A 22258-nucleotide genomic window follows, 5' to 3' on the forward strand; every position below is an offset into this window, starting at 1 on the left:
AGGAAACCCGGTCTCTTCTTGCTGTGAGCTCTGAGACCTCGGTTTGGCCCTCGAGGTGGGGGTGGGTACTTTTTCCAGCCAGCGGGGTGATGATTTTTTCCACTGATGTAGAACTGAACTCTGCATGTGTGTGTCTGTCTGTGTGTGACTGAAGCTACGAAGCTCAGAAGACCAGGCTGACGCCACTCCAATCTGAGTTTCTCTCAGGTCTGCATGGTCCTGGTCCTGGTCTTTGAACCAGACTTCACCACGTGGTCCTAAATCTGATTTGTGGCCATGCATTGATTGTGTAAACACGGATGCCATTACAGCAACAGTTCCTCAAAAGTGAGGCCAAAACATTGGCACCGCCCCCTGCTGGCTGGCTGTCATAAACCCTAAACTAAACTAAAACAGACCTGTCCATAGCTGGAGAAAGCTGAAAAAAATAGAAGACTAAATAAAAATCATTTTATGATTACACTGAGATTTACAGCAAACATCTCTTCATGTTTCTCAGTGGTTTTAATAGGATTTCACATTAGCGGTTATGCTAACTTCCGTATTTTGAAAAACTCACTTCCGGTTCACGTCCTCTCTATGGCCGAGCTAAATATGCCGAAGTTTTTACACAAAATACCAAAGATGAACACAACCGATGTCTGTCGCATATGCAACATTAAAAAGTCAACATTTAAAAAACTGGACCCGATCTTGGAGCTCTACGCTTCTTCATACGTGTAAAACTACGAGGGTAAGTGTTTGCTAACGTTAGCATCACCCGTACCGGGATATAATGCAGTGTCGCTAGCAAGCTAACGCTAACGCTTACACAGAAAACACGGTGTGGTTGGTCTTACTTTCCTCGATTTAAATATCACAATCAGAAATACTTTATTAATCCCAGGGAGAAACTGTTATTTAATAATCGTAATATTTTATGTTATTAATAGAAATGTCGTTAAAGGGCCAGTACACCCTGTGAAGGGTTCATTGTTATCCAGCCAAAATAGTGTGCTCCTGAGGTTAATACTGTCTCCAAATGTCTTGAATTCATTCTTGGTTATCACATACAAGAATTTATAATTCAACCATTTATACCCATGAAGACCTCTTTAAAAAAATAAACCTCAAACATTGGTGTTTTTCATCTGCCAAAAAGTGATTGTGGCCTCCACAGTGAGCCCAGGGTCTTATCTCTGCCTTTTAATTCTTGTCTGTGATATTTCACAGATTATAATCCAACCAGCCCAGCTGTACCTGTTGAATCACCTATAAAGGGCCAATACACCACATAGAGCATTGTTTTCCACCTGTATTGTCTAACATATGGGAGCTCGTCCAGGATTTGAAGAGTTTGTTGTTGTTATTTAAGATTAAGATTAAGATTAAGAAACCTTTATTAGTCCCACAATGGGGAAATTGCATTTTTGCAACGGCATACAGACAGCAAGGGATAAGTTAAGAAAAAGATATATACATTATAAAATAGACTCAATCAAAAAAACAAAAAAAACAGTTTACATATTAACAGTTATTGCACAGGTGAGTGACTAAACTTACTCAGTGTGGCATTCTTGTTGTCATTGACAAATATTAATATTAATCATTACGTATTTGAAGCTTGCTCCAGATGTTGAGCTGTAGCGTGATGTGCTCTGTGTTTACTGATACTGAGGGCACTGATGGAAACTGGGAGTGCACGCCAGCTCATTTTAATTAATTTTTAAACCCTTGTAATTGTTGTTGTAAATGTTTAACTTCTGCTTTGTAGATTTAACTGTTAACCACTCTGTGACTGGAATCTTTTCCTCCAGGGAACCTCCACAGGGGATTTCTTCTATTGAGACATAGAGAAGGGGGCAGTGAATGAAAGCTAAGTCTCCAGTCAAATTATATAATGTGATTGTGTAGTGTTGGTGACCATATTGACAGGTAATCTAAGAGGAAAGGCTGAGTCTGGATTAACACAGTCCTCTGACCCAGTGGCTTTTTCTTGGTAGTTCGTTTGTAGGCAGGCTGATGCTGCCAGCAACTGTCCCGTGTGTCGACTAGTTTTTCTTTTATCTGCCGGATTATTTTTAGAGAAACACTGCAGGTTACAAGGTCATGGTCAGTCAGGGGAGGGCTTCAGCTATGGTGGGGATGGGAACAGGGAAGGACAAGTGAGAGCCGTACTCGCTGCCTGGTCGTTTTGTGAGTCCTGTACAGATCGTTGTTCAACCTTTTCCAGCCTGATGAGCAGCAGCAGTTGTTTGTGTGAGGTGTTTAGAAACAGCCTGGACTCAGTGTGTGCTGGCTGCTTCAGGGTCATTGTTAGATCTACAAACCCCCGCCCATCACTCACCCACATTCCTCCTGTACGCCAGAGAAACACAGTGCAAGAATAGAGTTTTATTCCAGTGTTAATACAGTAAATATACAAAACTGCTCATTGAAAGAGATTTACAGCAAACATCCCTTAATGTTTTCAATAACTTTTAATCATTAAAGACCACTTTAATGTCAGTCAGTGTGTTTCTACCTTACAGTAGATGCAGTTTTATTACACAGGCCAATATTAAGCAAAGCAATCAAGACTTCAATCTATTTACACCCACACACACTTAAATATGTAACATATTATTGACTGTATAACAGACTGATCAGGTCAGATTACCTCTGTGACGGGCTGCCATACTGAACAAAGAGGACGCCATCTTTGAAACAGAGTCTGCGCAGTAGAGGTGGAGAGGTGAAGCTGTGATGTAGCTGTTCCGCCCAAACACTCCACGTCTGTGTTTTTAGTAAATATGAACACACTGCAAACCTAGAAACCTTTGCTTAGGTCTTGGCCAAGTTTATGACCTACATTGTGGCAGCGGCCTCACTTTTGCAGTCCGTCTTTATACAGTGCAACAGACACATTTATGCAGCTGTTTTGCAGCAGGTAGAAAAAGTCCACAAACAAGGGGACATCTGATCATGTATAGATTTTTGAGACATCAGTCCTAAACACCACTACTTCTTACTGAAATGTACTGATTAAATTATCTATTTAAAAGCAGGGCGCTGATTGTTTTTATATAATCTCATGTAACCTCATGATGGAAGTATCCTGAGTAAAGCTGAGGTAACTCTCCTGTTACACTTTAAGTCTCCAGAGAAGTCAGTATAAACATGCAGCTAATATATATAGGACGGTGGTGCCATTCAAGAAGCTGACATGCAGGGGCGGGCTTCACAGGAAGCTGAACTCTACTACTGAGCAGGAAAGCAAGAAACAGTTATAATAAATATCTTTCCACTGCAGAGTACAGACAAAGAATCACACAGTCTGATTTAAAGTGCAACTTGGTGTGATTTCTCAGGAGTAAATAATAAAAGAATCTTTGAAGTGACATGTTTTGTGTGTGAAACACACCTAAACTAGACTCAAAATACAGCCTGTGCTGCACTTTATGTTGGAGTTAGCATGTAGCTACAAAGCGGCAAAAAAGGAACACGGCTAATGAACCTCTGACAGTAAATGAATTGGAAAATATTTTAATAATTTATAAACCACTTGAAAACAACACTAACACAAGTTTAGAAACTGTGTTTGCAACATACAGCTAAAGGCTAATATCCTCCATGCTAACATTTCCTTATTTTTTAAAGTTTTTAAGATGGTAAAGAAAACCTGAGGACGACAAGTTAAGGCTGCCACAAAAGTCAGTAGGATTAATATTACCAGGTGGCGCTATGCTGCCATCTGCAGGACCACACTGGTACTATCTTCTTAGACGTGAGGGTGATTGTTTGACCCTTAAACATGTCAGATTTTGGGTGAATCACCCCGTTAAGGTATCTAAGACTAAACCCTTTGCAATGTCCAATTATGAGGAAAGCAAAAAGCAGAAGGCAAAAAGGACAGTGAACAAGAATGCACAGCATTCATCTCCATCAATACAAAGAAACTCCTCTAGGGGTCAGCAGTGTTCAGTTATACACTCGTGCCAAAAAACAAAACACAAAGAACGCTACATGTGCATTGCCTCAAAGATGGCTTCCATTTGTCCAATAAATTAATTATTAACAAGAAAAACAGGGGGGTACTGATTAGGCTGCAAAAATCAAACACACAGGAAGCCAAGTGTTTATGGAGAGCAATGCCCACGTACAGTAGAATCTGTCTACAGAGGACAGACAGGCCTCGAGGCGACATCTAAAAAAGGCACACAAACATTCATGTACTTGGCCACACACACAAATCCACACAGAGAAGATAAAGTGGAACACGCTGGTTGAGTGATGAAAGGGGAGAGGGGAGAGAGAGAGGGGGACCTGAACGTCCTCAGTGGTTGCTGTCGTCTCACAAAGCTGATTGGATGATCACCTGCAAAGGTCAGGGGACGGGACTGTCCATGTGTGGACAGAGACCTGAGCAGGCTCTCAATCAGATCTGCTCCTTGAACGATTCCTGCGCAGCCCTGGTGGCGGCGGTAGCAGCGGCAGTCCGGACCGTCTTATTGGACATGACACCCGTGGCGAACTCCTGCTGGGCCTTCTCGAAGCTGGCGTCGGTGGTGCGGTACAGTGCGTGGACCTGAGGGGACGACGACGATGAGGACAGGCGAAGTCAGGACTAAACATGCTGTAAGAGAAGATGTCGTGGGTTTGTTATGTTTCTACCTTTTTGAACATGATGAGGGACATGACAGCCAGCGCCGTGAAGCAAGCAGCGATCAGGATCATTATGATGCCCACGGGGATGCTCCGGTTCAGGCCAGTCAAAGCAGAGATCCACCCACTGGGGGACGAGATGAGGATTAGTTTCCAACCAAACCATCTGTTGACAGGTAACTGACCTGGCGCCCATCTTACCTGGTGCCCCAGCCAACGATGCCAATACACTGGATCACATAGATGCCGAACTGGCAGATGTACACAAAGAAGAAAATGAAAAATCGGAACGAGCTGTCACTTCTGCAGAAGACAGAGAAGAAGAGAAACAACCACAGTGTCAAACCCTCGCCGTCTGAGTGCTTACAGAGACATTTATGTGGGAGTGTGTCGTTTACCTGAACGCTCCGTACAGAGGTCTGTACCAACACACAAACGAACACGGAGTGAAGAGCAGCAACCAGAGGATGGAGAGGCCAAAGTCCACCCCGCGGGAGGCGTCCACACAGAACCAGGCAAGGCAGCCCACCAGGTTCGCCAGCAGTGTCCCAGTGTGCACTAAAAAATGAGTAAGGAGCAAGAGATGGTAGTGTAGCAGCCTCCTGAAGGGTGCAGTATAATCCTGATGAAACTCTGATGCTTAGTATTTTTACACAGATCACACCTTTTTTTCTCATTTTAACTATTTGTTCATAGAGGGTAACTGCATGCGTGGTTAACGGTATCATTCTGGTGCTGCTTTCACACCATGCTGTGAAATATGACGTTAGTGTGCAGCCGCTGAGACATCTGTGTCCTGCAGAGCCTCCTCTAACCCTAACCCACACACAGATCCAGATACTTATTAAAACAAAAAAATATCTTTTAAGTAAAGAAAAATCTCAACAAGAAGTCATCTGACCGAGTCACTTGACCGCACCACATGTGTGTCATGTGGCTCCGGAATTCCACTCATTCATCCCCCCTCATACACACACAACACACCAACACACACACGCTCACTATGATTTTAGCCACCGTCAGAGCTGAGCTGTAAAGGAGTGAAACTCTGTGAGTCATCAAATAAATCTCGCTATTCATGGCATTTAATCCAATTAATGGTTCATAAATTATATGGAGGAAGTGCTTCATTATCACATGACCACCAATCCATGCCTTCCTATTGATTTTAAGATGAATCAGTGATACAGCACGTCTGGTTTTGGCTCAAAGCGGCTTAACCTGGAGTTATATGAGCCAGCCTGCAGCCTCAGATCTTTAAGGCCCCGTTCACACTGGGGAAAAAAATGTGGCTTAAGCAGGATTCGGCCGCATCCAGATCAATCCAGATGTGTTTTTTTCTGAGTGTGAACACCTCGAATCTGGCTGTATCCAGTTTGATTTCAATCCAGCTAGATTGGCTCAAATGTGGCTCAGGTGTGAACGCAAATGTGGCGAGCGAATCCGGCTAGCGACATGCAACTTCCTGTTAGCGATATGCTACTTCCGGTTAGCGATGTGCTACTTCCGGTTTACGGGAAGCGACACGGGACAAAAAAACACACAACGCATGCGCACACGCGGTCCTACCGCAGCGTGAACGGACTCTGTATATTACGAGGTGCCACCTAGTGGTTTGGAGGACCGCAAACACGCTGGATGAAGCCGGATTGAGTGCGGACACAAGTGTGTGCTAGCCAGATTTGAAAATAGGTCTTTTCATCCAGCTTAAAGGCTGTCTGGGCTCAATCCTACTCTAGCTGGAATGACTTTCTCCAGTGTGAACGGGGCCTAAATGGAGCCTTATGGATGCTCCAGCTGTCAGCGCAGACACATGTGAGGCCCGTGTTGTTCTGCTAGCTTTCTGCTATTGTTTAGCGGTGGGGTGTGGTTTTAATCTCTTTATTTTTCATCATTAGATGAAAATAAAGCTGCGATTGATAATGTAACTTCAGACATTTCAGGATTCTAAGACGCATTGTGACAGGAGGTAAATACACTGGTAATGATGCATCTGAGGCACCTTGTTTTTTTTTTTTTAAACCCTGAGATTTTGTCTGCAGACAAAAAAAAATGACAGATGGTTTCAAAGATCGTTGCTGCAAGTTCCTCTTAAGGGTGAATTCACTCACACATCCAGAGGTAGTACATGATTTTAACCGTCTTCTGGAACTCCACAGGAATGTCCACTGTGATGTCGTGGTAGAAACACGGACCCACGGGCAGGTTCTCAGGGAGGGGAGGCCAGTTGTTTTTCCTGCCTGGAACAAGAACATAAACGTTTAATTTCCCTGGATGCTGTTTGCAGTCTTTATGCTAAGCTAAGCTAACATTCCCCTCCTTCATGTTCAGAGAGATGAGACTGGCTCTGATGTTCTGAGCAGGTTTAACGTGAGGTCGCTTTGTGTTGTTGAACAGATTGAACAGCTCATTGAGCCTTCCTCTGTGTGTACAAACAGCATCATCTCGTGGCTCACGCTGACCTCCTGAAGCACTTAACGACTGCATCTCTCTCTCCCGGCGGTCCAGCTCTGCAGCCTTCCTTTCCAGCTCCTCCTGCCTCCTCAGCAGCTCGGTGGCGGCTCGTGACTGCTCCTGCACACACACACACACAAAGTACAAAGACTATTTTTCTGTTTCTTTCTCTCTGCAGGAGCAGCTCCAGGAGGACGGCATGTTCCCGGGGGTCTGCCTCACAAAAGAGATACACCCTCACAAGTTATTTCCTCTGCTGTGATTTCTCTCCCAAATCCTCGGCTAGAAAGCTCGGTCACAGACAGAAACCGCCCCCCTGCGGTGCTGCTTCTCTGCCCACAAACTCAGCATGAAAGCAGCTGTCGTGGTAATACATTTACATTTTCCAGCTTCAGGACACTCAGGAATCTCAGCAGGGGATGCTGGACTTAACCATCAGACATGTCACAGACTGACTGTGTGTACAGACACACAGATACACGACGGAACTGTCAAGACATTGATGTCAACCCTCTCTCTCATCAGGGGGAAGGAGGCGTGGTTTTTAAATTACACTCAAATTCAGGCAAGGAGCAGAACCAGTAAGTGGTATGAAGAGTAAGTAGTTGGCCAACCCTTCACCTTACTGCAGGTTTTGGTGGTTTGCGTTAGGCAGCCTTAGCTCTCCTATCCTGTTACTAGGGTTGGGCGATATTGGCAAAAAAATTAATCACGATTAATTGTGGCATTTATCCGATAACGATTAATTTGACGATTAATTGATGACAGTTGCACTGACATGTTTTTGACTCTAAATTGGCACAGTGTTCTAGCATGATAGCGACAAATCATCAGTCAAGTTAACTGCTTCCTTCTAACAGGTTAAGCTGGTGATTAGGCACCAACCAGCCATGGAAATATGTATTGATAATATTGAGGCACAAACTGCTTCAAAATAATAATGAAGCAAACATTTAAAGTAACTTTGTCCTTCAAATGTTTTTATCTTAAGGTCACAAAGCATGTCAACATTAAAATTAAACAGACAAATAGACAAATAAGTTCAGAGAAGTCACATCAGTGATTAGTTCAAGTTAAAAAATGTGTCTGTGCAAATCAACCTGTTACGTTCTTCCAGTGCTTCGTTTGGTCGTAAGCAGCACGATGACTAAACGTATCGCGGATTCTCGGCTGAGTGGAATTCTTTCCAATATCTGCTGGAGGAGACTTCGCTGTTGTAATGTTTCCTATGTTGCTGTGGAGTCCGTAAATAAAGATCGGAGTTTATTCATTTGATACGAGCAAAAATTCAGTTACTATAGCAACAACCAACGCTCCACGCTTCACCTAATGCATGTCGCGGCACTGTATACAGCTGTAGTGTAGTGTTGTGTCCTCGTTGCGCTTTCTTCGGCTTTCTTCGTGCTCGGGCTTATGGTGACAGACGTTGAACTTATGTTAGGAACGTGCTGCTCCGCAGTATTTAACTGAACACCACTGCCTTCCACCATTATTGTTATTGTGGGCTCACATGTGCGCGGGTGATGGTGAGACTACGCCGCACACAAAAATGCGTCATCGTGACCAGGCACTAATCGCCGTAATCGATAAGTGGCAAATATTAATCGATTACAGTTTTTCTGACGATTAATTGCACACGATACGATTTTGCACAAGCCTACCTGTTACTAAGCCATTAACAGAAGCAAAAAATGTCTAGTTACAGACATCCTCTCCTAACTTTCACTTCATACGTCTCAGCTCGTCAGTCTGGTTTCACATAATGGTCCAGACATCTGCTGGCTGCTGCTAGGCTTAGTCATCAGATGGTAGCGGACAGGTTCCCAGATCCCTGCTGTGGAAATGATGTTGCCAAAACTAACAGTGACTCTGCAACTTGCCGCTTTCGTCGAGCTTTGAAATGTAGTTGTCTGTAATCAAAACACACGGAGCTGTTTGTACTCCGTAGCTGTACCTGGGGCTGCGAGTATGCTGGAGGCTCCTCTGTGGGTTTCATGATGGCGGGCTGTGTGTTGCCGGTAGCGCCGGCAGCAGGCTTTGGTGCCGAACCTGCAGGCGTCTGTAAAGGAAGCATCAATGCAGTTATAGTAAGTCAAGCCTGAATTTAAACAGTGTGAGCAGCTCCTCGTTATTGTGGTTAAATATGCAGAACATGTAGAAAACAGTGCACAGCTTGTTGGTGGCATACTTAGAACATGTGTGTGTGTGTGTTGCTTCTGGCAATATGGAAGGCTATAGTTAGCCTAGTTATATGCTTTGCAGCCTTATTAAACATGTTTTTTTTATTCATGCAACAGACTTTAACTCTCCTGACAAGTGAACACTAGAAAAAACATGGCTTAGGGATCATTTAGATCTTCTGAATCCAAGATAAGGAATTAAAATAAAGGCGCACTCACTGGTTTGGCATCTGTGAAGGGATTGTACTCCTCCACCCCAGGAGGAGCAGCCTGTCGTACTTGTGTCACTGATGGATCCTGAAAAAGAGAGAAAAGTAAACATTTGAATCCCCCAAAACCCACAGGCAGGTGTGAAATAATTGCCAACTATCCCCCAGACTTACAAACCTACAGGTTTCACTTTTTGATTTCTGTCTAACTGCTTAAAGTCATATTTGAGTTATTTTTCTTCTAGTCACGCTGTTTCCACAGAGGTGCAGGACATTATTTTGCACAAAATGAGCCAATACTGACTTAAAAATGTGAGATGAGTGAAAAGAAACAAGGATTACTCCTGTATCTTTGCCTTATCTCAGTGTTTTGATCAGAAACAGCAGCAAAAAAAAAAAAAAAAAAAAAAAAAAACGGCTCATGTGACCATAAAAAAAACCCTCCATTATTCTGCCAGATGCTGCAGTAAACGGCTCTTTTGATTCAAAATGCAACAGGCCTATAATTCAATAGTGGCAAAGACGGGATGATTCCAATAATTTTCACAGGAAGGTGGCTATAAATAGACCAGTCCATGAGCTTCAGAAAGAGGGAGGCGAACACTCTGCAGCTAAAGACAGAAACACAAAGAGAAACGCTAACACGCACTCAGCAGCCAAGAGCGGCGTAAAAACAAACACAGAAAGACGAGCGATGCGCTTACCATCAGCTGCTGTCAGTCTCCTGCTACTTTCATTCAAATCTGTGTATTCGTCAAGTGCAACTGTTCTCCAGGCTCAGTGGTGCTCTCTCCTCTCACTGTGTCTCTGACTCCCTTCTGTTTCTATTGAGGAGCATCTCCTTGCTGCCTCACACCAACGGGTACCCACACACACACACACACACACACACTTGTCACCAGACCGGGGCCATAAATATTTCAGGCTATGTCGTGTTTAAATTTTAATACTGCCCCAGTGCACAACCAAACACACACACATGCATATTCAGCAAAGTTTTCAGCCTGAACTCTACACTTGCAGAGATAAAAATCAAACGTTGGTGCATGGCTGCCCATGTGTGGCTTTTGTCAACCTGCTGGTTCTGATGAAAATGGTGCAGAAGCATCTTTATCTAAGACTTTACAGTTTCTACAACATTCGCTTACAGGAGTTTTATTAACTAGCTGTGAGGCGAATGTCTGTAAAAAGCACACATCCAGAAAAAAACAGGACAAAACAGCCTCAACAATCGCATGCTTGGCTGCTAGAGATGAAGTTCAACAGGAAATGGAGCCAGCAGGGATTGTAGCACCACATGTCGCCATGACAGCACCATACGATTTCATGAACTATTGAAGATTGCTCAGAGAACAGAGCTCGTCTATCCTCAGGCGAAGCGGCGCGCGCCAACAAATGACAGAAAAAGTGGCAGGACAGCAGGGGCTCACTACTCACGTCAGTTCATGTTAATGAAGCGCATGAATAATTCACTTTTTCCTGCGCCTGTGTGTGGTCACACTGTGGAACGATCATTTTCTGACTAGAAACTCCACATGTGCAGCTTTACAGGGCTGTGATGCTTCTTCCTGCATCTTAGTTCTGACAGTTGTTTGCTTTCTTTACCCTACGTGCAAAAATACTGATTACTGATGGTTCTACATTTTCTATAGGAATCAATACAGAATATCCTGCAGATCAATAATGATAACAACAACTGCAACACCCATGTCTTATAGTGACCGCTTAGCTCTTCGTCATGTCACAAAATGACAATAATAACAGCTACAAATTCCCAAGCAACAACAAGAATGTCTCAGCAGGGTCTGTCCCCACCATACACACCATGTGTTGATGTTTTCTTAAAATACATGTCATGTACTCGCTGGCCTTTTCTTAGTACACCTGATCTGATGAGTCAGAGAAGGAAGGAGGCAGAAGCTGAAGAGCACATGATCAAATGGCTTCACATGGTGACAACATGTAAGTCAGTAGTCACACGCTTACACAGAGCTGACAACCCACTGAGAACAATGTACAACCACAGCATGACCTGCTGTCTTCTACTTCTGTTTTTCAGAGTTAGTTCATCCCTAACAGGGAAGCCATTACAGTTTAATAATACAAATTAAGTGACCTTAACCTGTCTACTTCCACAGTTTCATGGCTGTTAAAAGGTGAAAGTCTGATCTGAAACAGAAGAAGGAGGAGGAGGAGGAGGAGGAGGCATCCAGCTAGCTAACACTGCCTGGTATTATGTCACTCCTCCTGGTAGGAAATGTGCCAACATGAAGTGACAGCGCACCTAAACCCATCCAACAAGTTAATAAAGCTGCAAGTTCATGGTTCTGAATAAACGTAACCTCATTATAGAAGGCTGTCACAGCCCAGGCAGCGTCTAACCTTCAGGCTAAAGCAACGCAAGAAGAGTTTATTGCTGTCTGATAGCATGAATAGCTAATGTGGCTAACCTAGCTAGCTAACGTTACCTGAAACGGGTTGTTGAACTCCGGGTCCGCGAACGGGTTGCTGTCGAATTCTGACATCGTCCTCGGAGGAAGGCGGAACGTTTATCCGTCTGAATGTGTCCCACAGCCGATGATTATAATAAGAGTTCGAAGCGGGTACTCCAGGAAGCGGATCGCTTTGAGCCAGGAGTTCGGAGGTGAAGTCAAATGTTGACTGAGGTCCAGTCTACACACACAGGTAGAGGACTGGTCACCACAGCGGCGGAGTACGTTTCTGTACGTCAGGCGGAAGTAACGTGACGTCAGCTCGTAAAGTTATAAACAGTCTTATCTCATGTTTTAGCTAAATCGAAACTTAAAAACGACAAAAATAAAAAACAAACACTAGCATCAGACTTTTGTTGAATTGCTGTGGCTGTTTATTAACTATTGACATTTAAAAATAAGTTTTACTTTTCATTTTAAAAATCATATCAGCATCATTTGTCTAATAATTAACACAATTTTTAAGAATTTTCTTCTTCTAATCTTTAATTTTTCATATTATTACAAATGTTTGACCGTTTTATTACTTACTTTTCTTTTGTTTATGGAGAAAATGTCCAAACAAATTCGGTGAAAATGCAGCTTTTTTTTAATATATTTATTTTTGCCCTTTGACGTTTTGAATATTTTGCCTTTTTATGTGTAAATGTTGACTTTTTATTTCCGTGTTCCTGCTAAATAAAGAACGCGGTAATAGAACGGACAGCGGTCTCTTCTAGCCGTTGCAGATCTATGATTGGTCTGCTGCTCCGTGTCATGTGACACCAACTTGTCCAACTCACACTTCCGCAACTGCGTGCGAAAAGTTGTCAGAAATCTGGGACAAGTTTGTCTCTGCAGGAACTTTAAACGCCAAATTACGCGGACAAAACGTCAAATATATGAACAGTTTAAAGTCGCGCAGGGAAGCAGAGTGACTGTTTATTTGTCTGACGCCCGTTTAGAAGCTAAATATGTCGTCGGGAAGTTTATACAACGACCAAGGAGGAGCGGAGGCTGCGGTGGAAGCGGGGCAGGAGAGCACCCCGACCACCTCCAGCACCGGGGCTACCTTTGGACTCTTCAGCGCCGACTTTAAAAAGTGAGTTAGCTTAGCATCTGCTCCGTCCATCACTGTCTTGTTTCATTTAAAGTAAAGTTAGCCGGTCATGTTGAACTTTGTGTGCGGCTAACCATCAGTCATGGCCGAGCTGACAGGAGGCCAGCATCAACACGTCAGCCAGTGATGGCGGTGGGGTTTAGTGGGAGCCTTTCAGGGTCAGTTTGATTCATGTTAGCCCGTTAAAGCTGCTGTTAACGGGCACGGGATGGGGGCCCTGGGCTCAGACACCCCCATCCAAGCTACAGATGGAGGTAAGACCTCAGGCTGAGACCTGCCAGGGTGGTGTTTGGCATCCCTTTGTGGTCCCTCTGTGTGTCTCTGTGATCATTTTGAATCACTTGCACCACGCTCTGCCTGTTGTGAATGTGTTTTGTGTGTATTTACATTCCTTAATGTGGTTTTTGCAGAACTTTCTGATTGTTTTGGGTCTCATTGCAGACATTTTGAATATTATAGTGGGTTTTTTTTGTAGTTGTTTCCTGTCTATTTAAATTATTTTGTGTCTTTGTGGTCACCATGTGGCTCTTTGCAGTCATTTTCAGTCTCTTAGCATCTTTATATAGCTGTTTTGCATGTTGTAGAGTAAAGATATTTGTGTGTCTCTTTTTAGAAGGATGTGTGTTTCTGTGGTCCTTTGCATCGTGTTTTGTTCTCCTCTTGCATTCTGTATTGCTTCTTTTGACTCGGTGTATTGCAAAGGAACAGGCCACCCTGGCCTCAGTGATCCCATGAGCCTTTAGGGCCCTGTTTCCCAGTGGACCTGCACATGATTCCCTTTTGTTTCCAGGGCAGCAGGAGACAAACTATACAACAGGTTGTCTACCAGTTCTGATCAGTTTGAACTTAAACTTATTTTTAGACTTGAAGTCACATTTCGGTGCTGCAGAATATAATTTCTTTTCATAAAATACATAAGGAGGCAGAAATTAATTTATAAATATTGAAAACAACATGTTAAAACCCATCTGCATTAATTATACATTATGTTACCAAGACATGAATAGCATACTGTACTGTTAAGCATGGACCTTATCACACTGTATTTAAATATGAATGATGTTACTGCTCTATTATATGATCCACAGTGTTATACATTTACATGGCCATGTTTTATGTGCAGAGGTGTGGATGGATATGAAGTGTATAATCTTATGTTTGCTGTTAGAATTTGTCCTGAAATACCAAATTATTTTTAGTCCTAAGCTCTCTGTGAAACTGTCATGGTGGACCAGCACCAGCGCCTCTGACTTCTCAACAATCATCTTTATAAGCACGCTTAAGCATCACTTTATCATCATGAGGCTGAAATGGGCTCGTCAGCATCATGTTTGTGTTGATCTTTTTATGCCACTAGAGGGCAGCAGATCACCAGTGTATCAATTCTCTGTATTTTCTCATTTCTTGGAAAATCAATGATTACACATTTTCGCTGCTCACTCTCACACACACACACACACTGACTGAAAACTTATATCTGCATTTGATTCTAAAATCCTACATGACCGTGTTTCCACACCAGGCTGGATCATTTGTTTGTCTAAAGGAAAATCACAGGGCCATGAACGACACCTCTCTTCACACACGTTCATCTGACACAATGAACGACTATCCTCATGCATGTTGCATGTGCCAGTATCTAGCATGTATGAATCCCGATGAGACAAACGAGAAGCCTGTCCTGCAAACATTACATCTCTGTCTTGTCATCTTTGCTGACTGTTTGTATTTGTAGAGCAGCAGCAGCAGCAGCATTCCTGTCTGAGAGCCAGATGTCCGGCCTCAGCAAGAAAACATGTGATTAATTTGTTATCTGTGGCCAGAACGATGTTCCACAGCAGCTGAGTGGTTTGGTTGTGTGGATTTACTGTATGAAAATGAATATTCGATTTAAGCAAAGTTAATTTTGTCCCATTTGTTAATTGTCTGGCAGAGAGATTTGAGGGAAATATGCTAATCAATTCAGCCTGCACGATGCTCTCTTCTTCTTGTGGTTCTTGCATTATAGTGAATAGTGGTTGTTCGGCAGTCTTACTCTCAGTCACTGGGAAACTCCTCATTCAGGGGTGGATCCACATATTTTAACAAGACCTTGCATATTTTCCCAAGACTTCCTGGCATGTTTGCCTGAATCACAGCTGGATAAGCTGTATTTATTCAGATAATTCATAAGAACAGATGGAGCTAGCTTCAGTTTTTATTTTTACTTTAATATTATTGCACTGATCCCCCTTTTCTTAGATATTACAGCTGCTTATGTCAGTTTTTAAGTGCTGTTGCACATTTTAACATGGAGGCCATGTTTCAGAATTTCCCATTTTGTTTTCCTTATCAAAACAGTTGATTGTCTTTAACATCATACAGCTCAGATTCTTTGCATTGATTTATTCTTTCTATATTTATTTTTGCATGTGTGGATGGAGGTGAGAGCTACATTATTATAAACACTTAATCAATCTGGTTGTTGTGGCAGTATAATGTGTTACACATGAATAGGAGGCCTTTGTTACATTAATCAGCTTGTGTACGGTCAGTAAAAAAAGGCCATTTCCTGACATTCAGCTTTGCCCTGTTATCTTTGATGTCGGCCTGTCCTGTTGGCCTTGTTGTCAGCCAGACTTGGCAGGGTCTGCGCTCTTACTGGTGGCAGCCTAAAGTGGATTATTGTGCAGTGGTGGTGATGAAAGGTAGCCCAGTGTTTACCCACCAGTGCAGATAAGGCCCTCCTTTTTCCCCTGGAGGGAAGTGACCACAGTCACATACACATGCAGGTGATAGTCAGCGTTACATATAGGGAAGTCTGTGTGGAGAGGAGAGGCCATTTGACCAGCAGGATTTCAGGAGGAAGAGGACGTCTTATCCAGCCTCGCAGGCACTACCCTCCAGGCATGAGGATGACTGGCCGTTAACAAGCTGACAGGGCATCTTGTGACTTTTTAGCCAACAGAAGAGGAAGAGGGAGAAGTAAAGGACAAAAAGTCACAAAGCCAGTGGAGCCTTTTGGTAGTTAGACAACTGTAAATAAAGCTGAGGGAGCAAAGCACACAGCCTGAAGGAAAGTTTACGACTACAGCTCTTCACTTTGTGGAATCACCGTCATCTGTGTCAGAGGCGACGCCAGCTGTTGACGGGAAGCCGGTATGGAAGTTGGTTTCTCTTTACGCTCCGAGGCGGCGGGAGTCATGAGGACGGCGCTGGTGTCTGCTGAGAACTTACAGCTCACTCTGAAGCCCGAGCCCAGCCAGGAGGAGCAGGCCCTCACACACACCAGCAGCCCCAAGGAGGCACACAAAGCTGGGTATTGTAGTAAGATCTCCTCCAGTGTGACTGCACACGTGCTGCAAATGTTCTAAGGATGTATCTCGGCTTATCGTAACGTGTTGTCATTCAATCTCTGCATGTTGTAACTTTAAAATATGTGTTCTGTAAAAGTTTAGTTGGGGTAAGAAGTCAAACTACAAGTTGTTAACGCAGATTATGGAGTTCCAAAAGTCATGGTGTAGCTTTTTGAGCTAAAAGTATCTGTGCTTTTAAAAGAAAACTTGACAGATAATTGGATAAATTATTATATAATCTGTCTGTCATGAGGCATGACTCACTGCATATAAAGATTGATAAATTCTCAGTCGCCATCTTGGTTGTGTCTGATGCTCCTGAGCATCCGGATAATCCAAAAAGAAGCAAATTGAGTGGAGCTGAGGTGTGTCTCTGCTGTGAGTGTGAAACCGGACATTTTAAGATGGGGTCTACGGGGATTTTACTCACTTTGGGAAGTGCGCATTTGAGGAACTGCAGTTTTTTTTCTTAGCCTTGGAGGTTGCTGCTTGTCCGAAAACAATTATCATGGCGTGAGAATATAAAACATCCGTAGCTCACTAACATTGTCAAAATCTAATGTCAGACGTTGAACCTACACCATGATTGCGTTCCTCTGCGGTTCATCCTCGGCCTCTGTATGGAACAAACAACCTGCTGTGCGGTTTAAGAGCCACATGGTTTGTTAGCATTAGCCAAGGAATGAGCACTGTCGATAACAGTGTGAATACTGTTGCTGCTGTTTGGAAGGGCTGCATTGTCAGCACACGGTGTGTGTGACTCCTACATCTGTAACCTGTGTCACTGACACAGATGTCGCTTACATGGAGCTTTCCCAGCACCTTTTCGTCAAAGTGTTAACCCGCTCCACACAATAACACAACGACTGTTCTCTGTGTGCAGGAATGAAGACCTCAAAGAGATGCTGGAGAGCAACAAGGAGTCACTCAAACTGGAGGCCATGAAGAGGATCGTTGGGGTGGGTCATCAAAACTCTCACCACTGTGTGTGTGTTTTTTTTATGAAAATATTCTATGTTGGAAATTAAATTGTGTTTTTTTTTTTCAGCTTATTGCCAAAGGGAAGAATGCTTCCGACTTGTTTCCTGCTGTTGTGAAGAATGTTGCAAGCAAGAACATTGAGGTATGTGATTACTGAGACAACGGCTGCTGTCATTATTACTGCCTGTGTGCATGATTCATTTCTTTCAGCAAGCTGTGTGACGTTAAGAGGGACCTTCAAAAACAATAATGGCATCATGTGGACTGAAAGTTTTCCTTAATTTAGCTAGTTTTTTTTTTTTTTTTTACATTTTTTACATACAGTTAGTTTTTTTTACATTTTTTTTACATTTTACAATTTTTTTACATGTTTTTTTACATTTTACATTTTTTTACATTTTACTTTTTTTTACATGTTTTTTTTACATGTTTTTTTACATTTTACATTTTTTTTACATGTTTTTAAAATAAAACGAAGCAAGTACATGCTGGAGAAAAAAAGTATGACATGTTTTCTTGATTTGTTTTTGACCAAATCGAGACTCTAAATTTAGAATTTGCCTAAAATAGACCGTCCTGGGCACAGCTAGGAAGCCTTGATTGACTCACATGTGACCATTAGTCACATGACAAAAGTTTTTAGCAGGTTTTGTAAAGCAGCTGTACTTGTTGTTGTCTGATACAGAAAATGGGCACCACAGATTTTTCGGCAATTAGTCCATCAGTTCATCTTATTAATCAATAGCAGCACAGCTGGCTTTTGCAAATCCCAATCATAACGTGGTGCAGCTGCAGCAGCATAAAGATGCTGTAAGATGCTGGTTATACAACAGCCCTGTAATGTGTGAAGCCTATTCCAACCACCGACCGAACCACTAAGCAGCAGCAGCAGCAGCAGCAGCTCGGGAGCGGCTCCCTTTTCCCCCGGAGCCTGTGAATATTGATTAGCGGCAGCGGTAGCGTGAGAGGGGCAGCGCATGAAGCGGGGGGCCTGAAGGCCGGCCGCTGTGTGCAAGGCATGCAGCCGAAGCAGCTCGTGGCAGGGTGGGGGAGCAGGTGGGTGGATGTAATTGGGAGGAGAGGGCCCACAGTCACATCTTCTCTCTGCTGCCTCATGCACACCAGCTGCTAAGGTAGTGTGAGGTCCTGGTTTGTGTTTTCGCTCATCCACGTTCAGCTACAGTACATCTGGCTAAAAATGGCCTCTTCTTCTGCTCCCAGCCTCGACGTGAGCTGCCATTAATCCTCACTTATCAGAGCAGAACAGAATGTGAGCATGCAGTTTGTGCCTGTTTTGACATCTTCTAATTTTCTTCAGTTATTAAAACCACATACTTTACGAGAAAGAAGCGATAAATAAGTACGCTTACCGCCTGGAACTGCCTCAGACTGGAGTCAGCCGTGTGCTTTGTGGTCACAGAAACCTAGATCCTTGAGAGCAGATGGTTTATAGAGAGTAATGCCATTAATTCCAGCAGTAATGATCACAACGATGATTGAGAACTGAGCTGCTCCACCGCGGGTCAATACAGGCTGCATTAGAAAGCATGGCGCTGATTACCAGCTAAAGCTCCAGGTGATTGTACCTTAAGTGTAACCTTACGTCTGACCTCCAACTTGTGACGGTTCATAAATGAAATTATAAATAGTTTCTCGAGTAAAATCGTCATTGTTCTTCTTTATCTGTGAACCCACAGCTATGTTTTAGTCCTCAGAGTAACTGAGGTGCGACCTTTGACCTCCAGTTAAACTTGTCATGAAGCAGGACAAATATTATCTCAGGCTTTCCTCTGAGAAAAGAAGGCGTGGACGCTAAAACAAGACCGATGAGGTGGGCGGCCAATAATTCAAAAGGAAGAAAACCTTTTTTTTTCCAACTTGAAATAATAATAAACTGCCCAGACAGCAAAAAACAAGGTAAACACAGGCGCTCCCTGCTCTGTGAGGCTTTGTTGTTTCAATCTTTCATGTTTTTTATTACCTATAAAAACAACCAGCGCGTCTTCTTCAGGCTTCCACATGTGCTACGTTAATATTTGTTTTGCCTGTTGCAGCTTAAGAAGCTTGTGTATGTTTACCTGGTGAGGTACGCCGAGGAGCAGCAGGACCTGGCTCTGCTGTCTATTAGCACCTTCCAGCGGGCTCTTAAGGTAACAATAGTACTTTTGTTTTGTTGTTTATTTTTGAATACATATTTTTTTTTGTCTGTTTGTGTGTTCCTTGAAATTTGCACCGCACATGGAAAGCTCTGCCTTTTGTAGGCTCTTCGGTTTAAAGAAATGAGTGCATGAGAGAAACGATAACGTATCACAGCGTCAAAGAAGGATTGGTTTTTGATCTCTACTTATATGTGAATATTTTTGGAACATCGTCACCAAAGAAGAAGAAACTCATAACCAACCATTTTGTCCGTGGTCTGCAGTTGTAGCACTTCCTTTCTACCTTTTTGAATGACGAACACCGACTACTGCCACCTGCTGGTAACGAGAGTCATTTTCTCTCACACAGGCGTGCGTTGTACGTCCCACTTGGCCATTGGCTGTAGTCTTTCGTGGTGTGTTCAAGTGCAATTTTTTTGGCCGGAGTTCTTCACTGCTTGTTCTTTTATGTGCATGTTTGGTTGTTATAAACACAGCTGCCATCATCAATGAAACAATCAATAATCTCTCTCTCTCTCTCTCTCTGTTGTAGGATCCAAACCAGTTCATCCGAGCGAGTGCCCTGAGGGTTTTGTCCAGTGTCCGTGTCCCCATAATTGTCCCCATCATGATGTTGGCCATCAAGGAAGCTGCGAGTGACCTGTCACCGTACGTCAGGAAGACGGCCGCCCACGCCATCCAGAAGCTGTACAGGTACAACAACACGCCTCTGTGCTCAGCACCTCATTCCTGAGTGGTTTATACAGCAAAGGATGGGTAATGTTGATTTAGGGAGTGCAGTCATCTTATCAGCAGGCTACGAACAAAGTAGAGGTCACATATTTTATATTTTTACAAGAGTGACAAATATGCTTTTAACTTTCTGCAGGTCCTTGAATGCATCATGTGTGACCTATGGTTTTGTTAACGCCTGATCATAGTTAGAATTCCACGCAACAAGATTCTGTAAAAAAACAACCAGGAAGCCATGATTGACTCACATGTGACCAGCAGTCACATGACAAGAATAAATACTTGAAAATTTATAGCTGTAAAGCTCGTTAACACCTGTATGGAAAACAATTGATGTTTCTGTCCTTTTAACCGTGTTATGCTGCACACAGTCCTGGCCCGAGTTCTCTCTACTTGTAGCCAGTATTCGGCTGTTTCCATAGAGGTGGCGGACTTAATATTACAACAAACAATGAGCCTACACCGACCTAACATGTGACAGGAGTGGAAAATTGGAAGGACTTCTGAGGTTCAAAGTCATAATCAGCCTGTAGCACAGAATAGAACAAAAAAAACATGGTGTCCAACTGATGAAGACGCCTCATAAAAGTCTGAAATCTTAATTTGCTGCCCGCTTCACAGTGAGCTGTTGTGTATGTGCTGATATGTGGAGTGTTGTTTTTTTTTTTTTTTTGGACGCTGCTTCGAGCAGAAAATTAACCGTCCTCGTGGATAGTTGTTCTCCGTCATCCTCGTATTCTGAGCACACACGCAGGACATGATTTAATTTGTTTGTCCGTATGTGAATAATTTCTACTCTGTAGTTGACAAATTTGTCTCAGAGCTCTCTGTCGTTTGTCCTCAGCCTGGACGCAGACCAGAAGGAGCAGCTGATCGAAGTGATCGAGAAGCTGTTGAAGGACAAAAGCACAGTAAGTACACACACACACACACTCTCGACAATACAGTTTACACAGCCAGAGTGGCCACTGGAGGGCGCCCCTGTCAAGCGAGTCTCCCCCTCAGCCCTCCATCCCACAGCTCATTCAGCAATGCCATGGTTTGTTAACACCCACTTAAACCCACACATCTTCAGATGCTCCTTGTTAAGTGTCCATTTGGAAGGAATTTTCGCACTGATGCTAGTGTCAGCTTAATTTTCTCAAAGGCCAACTTCGTCTCTTTTTTTTTTTTTTTTCCCCAAAATGGACCGTAAATGAGTTGCACTCTCAGATTCTGTGTTCAGGCTGGTCACAGACACAATGCGGGCAGCCCCATTAAAAGTCAGCAGGCAGCACATTAATTTGAGGAGGTCACAGTGAATACTAAGGGTGTTTAAATGCCAATTTCAGATATGTAGACGCTGGCTGGAGGAGGCAGGCTGCTGTGTTTGTGCGCACAGTTTGCTGTAATTATGTATTCATAGAGTATACCTATCATTATACAAACAAAACAAAGCAGCTCAGGCCAAAGGGGGGGATGGAAAGCCCAGTACCAGATGCATAGCATATTTAGCCCCAGTCGCTAACGAAGACAGATGACTTCTCCCACATTGCGAGGCAGGGGACGGAGAGAGGAGGGCACCGTCATCACACAGACACACAAGCACATCAGTCGGTGATGAATGGTGGAAAACCTAAACATGGTGGATTTTTTTTTTATGATGCTGGAAGGAGTGTGGGGTGTCCTGGAGAGAGAAGGCTCCATAGACAAACAAAGGTCATGACAAACCCCTCCTGATGACACTCTAAATGTGATCATCTGCATGGATGTGTGTGCTTCACTTCCTGTATAGGACAGTGACCAAAGCAGCTGCTGATGCATCCAGTGCTTTGAGTTTCTTTTTTTAAAAAAAGAATGTACAGTCGTGCAGGGACAGTGCTCAGATTTACCAGAAACCCTGTGAAATGTATTGTGCATGTGTGGAACGGCTCCGCTAAGCTAACTCCAGGCTTCTCTGGTGTCCCCAGAGATGTGTAATCCCAGTCATAGGAATGGAAAGATGTGGACAAGAA

The 22258-nt window shown here is 43.4% G+C and overlaps 2 protein-coding genes across 3 annotated transcripts in view; one reads left to right on the forward strand and one right to left on the reverse strand.

Annotated features, from left to right (window-relative positions):
• Positions 1 to 2440: 2440 nt before the first annotated feature.
• LOC114443283 (secretory carrier-associated membrane protein 1-like) lies at positions 2441 to 12187 on the reverse strand. The gene is made up of 9 exons (XM_028417183.1): positions 11935 to 12187; positions 9477 to 9554; positions 9032 to 9136; positions 7086 to 7197; positions 6735 to 6863; positions 5022 to 5181; positions 4825 to 4926; positions 4633 to 4750; positions 2441 to 4546 (listed from the first exon to the last, which is right to left on the reverse strand). The coding sequence occupies exons 1-9, from the start codon at positions 11989 to 11991 to the stop codon at positions 4397 to 4399; spliced, it is 1011 nt and encodes a 336-aa protein (XP_028272984.1). The 5' UTR covers positions 11992 to 12187; the 3' UTR covers positions 2441 to 4396.
• A 529-nt stretch (positions 12188 to 12716) lies between these two features.
• ap3b1a (adaptor related protein complex 3 subunit beta 1a) overlaps positions 12717 to 22258 on the forward strand; it is a 41078-nt gene continuing 31536 nt past the window's right edge. Inside the window, exons 1-6 of one of the 2 annotated variants that reach the window (XM_028417182.1) lie at positions 12717 to 13039; positions 17276 to 17351; positions 17441 to 17515; positions 19428 to 19523; positions 20065 to 20225; positions 21109 to 21175. In XM_028417182.1, the coding sequence (XP_028272983.1) occupies positions 12912 to 13039; positions 17276 to 17351; positions 17441 to 17515; positions 19428 to 19523; positions 20065 to 20225; positions 21109 to 21175 (603 nt within the window). In that variant the 5' untranslated portion in view covers positions 12717 to 12911. Of the gene's footprint in view, positions 13040 to 16197; positions 16356 to 17275; positions 17352 to 17440; positions 17516 to 19427; positions 19524 to 20064; positions 20226 to 21108; positions 21176 to 22258 lie in introns of those variants that run through there. The other variant, XM_028417181.1, reaches the window with a different exon arrangement.

The sequence above is a fragment of the Parambassis ranga genome, chromosome 12 (assembly GCF_900634625.1).
Source record: "Parambassis ranga chromosome 12, fParRan2.1, whole genome shotgun sequence".
Lineage (NCBI taxonomy): Eukaryota > Metazoa > Chordata > Actinopteri > Ambassidae > Parambassis > Parambassis ranga.

Excerpts from the sequence above, each read along its gene's own strand:
- LOC114443283 (XM_028417183.1), bottom strand. The coding sequence starts at position 11,991 with ATGTCAGAATTCGACAGCAACCCGTTCGCGGACCCGGAGTTCAACAAC. Across the intron at positions 6,864-7,085 it reads GTCGTTAAGTGCTTCAGGAG|GCAGGAAAAACAACTGGCCT; the intron begins GTCAGCGTGAGC and ends TTCTTGTTCCAG. Across the intron at positions 4,547-4,632 it reads CCCTCATCATGTTCAAAAAG|GTCCACGCACTGTACCGCAC; the intron begins GTAGAAACATAA and ends TCGTCCCCTCAG.